At 35.3% G+C, this 3,204-nt stretch overlaps 1 protein-coding gene across 1 annotated transcript; it reads left to right on the plus strand.

The window, feature by feature from the left end:
- The first annotated feature begins 574 nt into the window (after nt 1-574).
- On the plus strand, nt 575-1,483 carry LOC143582148 (uncharacterized). The gene has a single exon (XM_077064781.1). It carries the CDS (start codon nt 575-577, stop codon nt 1,481-1,483), a length of 909 nt encoding a protein of 302 aa, XP_076920896.1.
- The last annotated feature ends 1,721 nt before the right edge of the window (nt 1,484-3,204 follow it).

Genomic DNA, 3,204 nt, shown 5'->3' on the forward strand with positions numbered 1-3,204 from the left:
AGTAATTGTGAATTGAGACACAAACAAAGAGAGAGAGAGAGAGTATCGATCGGAAAACCAAAGTCTGATTCAAATCCACCGGAATCAAAACCGGACGGCGAAACAAACCCACGCCGGACTTATTCCGACCAAATTCCAACAAATTCACCAATCCAATTGCAATCAATTTCACTTCCAACGATCAATTCACATTCTCAATTGTGAAACCCAACACTTGGCTATTCAGATTCTCAATTGCGGTATCAGTTCAATAAGGTTAGGGTTTCCAATTCCTGTTTGTTCTTGAACTTAATTACCAGCTTAAAAACCCCCAATTTTATCTTTGGTTTGAATTGCGTGTCAAGATTACGAATTTGATTCTGGGTTTGAGAATTGGGGGATTTGGTGCTATGTATATGTGATTGAGGTTAGCGTTTGAGTGGTTTTGAGTTTGAATTTGAATATGGGTTTTGGAGGGAGAGTTCGTTAGCAACTGTAACTATGCAGAAACCTAATTAGGGTTTTGTTTTATGATGTGGTAAAGTGGGAAATTAATAAGCTTTTTGAGTGGTTTATGGAAGTTTTGTATTGAGAGATGAAACCGCCGGAGCAGCATTCGTGGATCAGTCTTACGGATTTGAAAAGTCAGATTATTAGAAAACTTGGGCCCGAGAGATCCAAGCAGTATTTTGATTATTTGAATAAGTTTTTGAATCTGAAGTTAAGTAAAGTTGAGTTTGATAAGCTTTGTGTGAGAACGGTTGGGAGAGACGGTATTCTGCTTCATAATCAGTTGATTCGTTCGATTTTACGAAACGCGTGTACAAACAAGAAGCCTTTAGATAATGTTTACCATCAAAACGGGTTGGGCCCGATTGCAGCCCATGCTTCAAGTAACCTTCTTTTACCAAATGGAGATGTTTTGCCAACGTCTCCACGAAAGGCAAGAACTGGGACCCGTGAAAGAAAAGGTGGGGCCCTTAAAAGTTCTCTCGGCCCTAATTCAGAAGATATTAGTAACGTGAATTCGCCTTCCGCCGATACTCGAAGACCCGTGCATCATCATCAAGGGTTACATGCTCCGCTTGGGATTCCTCGTTACCCAGTGAGTACAGGTGGGGCCTGCCGGGTCCCACCTGCTAAATCCGTTGGTTTATCAGACACCAATGGGTTGTTAGATACAGTAACACTGCGGGCCCGAATGGAGCCTGTAGTGGCAGCACAAGGGCTACAAGGTGTGTCGATGGATAGTGCAAATGCACTAAATATTGGATTAGGTGTTTATTTGAAAGGTATAATAAGGTCTTGTTGTGAACTTAACCGGCCCATTAAGACCGGCCCAGATCAGTTTAGGCCAATCAATAATACCTTAGTGGGTCATGAAACGAAACGTCCAATATCTTTGCAAGAGTTAAGGATTGCAATGGAGTTAAACCCTCAGAAGCTTGGAGAAGATGCGCCCGTACTTCTCGAGAAGATATGCACATGTGCTTTTGAAGAATGATATAAAAGTTTCTAAATTTATGATCTAACATTGGTGTATTTTAAACGGGCTTGTGGTGTTTAACGGTTCAAAGAGCGCAATTTGGGACACCATCTTTAAAGCGTGAAGTTATTGTTCGTGATGGAACGTTACACCGCATTTATCAGCAGCGAAATTTGGTTGCTTTGTTGTATGATTAGAATGTTGTTTTTACTTTTTTTTTTCTGGTTTTACTGTAATTTAATCAGTCAGGTAATTTAGAACAGTTTTGCAGGAATAATTTGTCCCGCTCAGTATTTCTCAGTAAAGTTGAAACTGCATGATTTGAGGTTTCTTGTGTATGTATTTTCAACAGTAAGCATTGATTGAAATATCAAATTCAAACATCATGTTCTTTTAAATTATCGTGCACAATTTGCATTGTTTTTGTTGGAAGTAAAAGTCTATAGTTGAACGAAGTGTTAGAAATATTGCTCGAAATTGTACATTATGAGATTCGTTGTCTATGCTGTTGAAGGTAATTTTTTCTCTTCATTCATTATTATAATTTTTTTAAAATGTGAATATGTGTTCGGGTGATGTTTTTTATATTTGCAGGCACATGATTTGTGTCCAAATATGGAGCACATGCATTGCAAACGGCTGTGTTAACCGGTACGTTATTTTATAATTTATACGCAAAAAAGTTATAGTAGTTTATTAACCACACTACCCTTCATAATTGCTTTTCTAAATTCACATATATTGAATTTTAGCCATTTTAAAGAAAATTGTGTGTATCATATATCGATGATTTTCCATTTCTTGATATAAAGTGGTTAAAAAGATTTGTATCGATGAAACAGTTTTCGTTAGGAATTTAGGGTTAGGATTTTTCTTTAGAAACAGATAATTATCAAAATTATATGTGTAAAATTGTTATGGATCTAGATCGTGTGCGCATATAGTTCAGCATAAAACCATTGTCACTTGATTTGGTTAATTGTTCATTTAGTATGCCAGGTTATTATGTTTTAAAGGTTTCTGGGGAAAAAACATGCATGTGATGGTTATATGGTTACTGTAAGTTAATCGTTTATTGACCGTCTTCTGACTGTTATTGTAAATGACCAAAGTGTTATGCATTTTAATACTGTAGAATAATAATCTTAAGGGATGCTTGCCATCCTGTTTTGAAAATGGCCATCGCATTAGCGCGTTTTCAAGTTGCTTAGTGTTTGTGGCTATAAAGAAAGTAATTCTTATTATATCAAATATGCTTATTTAGGGGTCAAGTTACCAGTTTTGAAATAGCTCCAACAAAAGTGATTATGATTACTTGATTAGTTACACTCATTTTACATGTATATTTATAGTTGATTATAATGTTGCTTTCATTTGGCTTAGCTTTCTTCTTTGACCTGTTTAAGATAAACACAACTCATGTTTAGGAACACGCGTTAGATTTAAAATTTTATGGTAGTATGGTTACTTTTACATGGCCACACCTAAAAAGAATAAATTTATTAAGAAAATATATATGAATCCTAGTTATTATTTAGTGATTATTTTTTTCAAGCTGACTTCAATAGAACAATTAGGAAAATTTTTAGTATTTAGCAAGGTTTTTTTTCACCATTATCTTCTATTTCAAGTTAAACGAAAAAAAATCAATCACTAAATATTCCATTTAGGTCGCTTAATTCTAAAAATGTTTTTTCATAATTTTTTTCACAAATCACAACAAAGGAACAATACTGAAA

This window comes from Bidens hawaiensis, unplaced genomic scaffold, assembly GCF_021521415.1.
Source record: "Bidens hawaiensis isolate Kalapana, Puna unplaced genomic scaffold, B.hawaiensis_p1.1 tig00001511_1, whole genome shotgun sequence".
In the NCBI taxonomy this organism is placed as follows: domain Eukaryota; kingdom Viridiplantae; phylum Streptophyta; class Magnoliopsida; order Asterales; family Asteraceae; genus Bidens; species Bidens hawaiensis.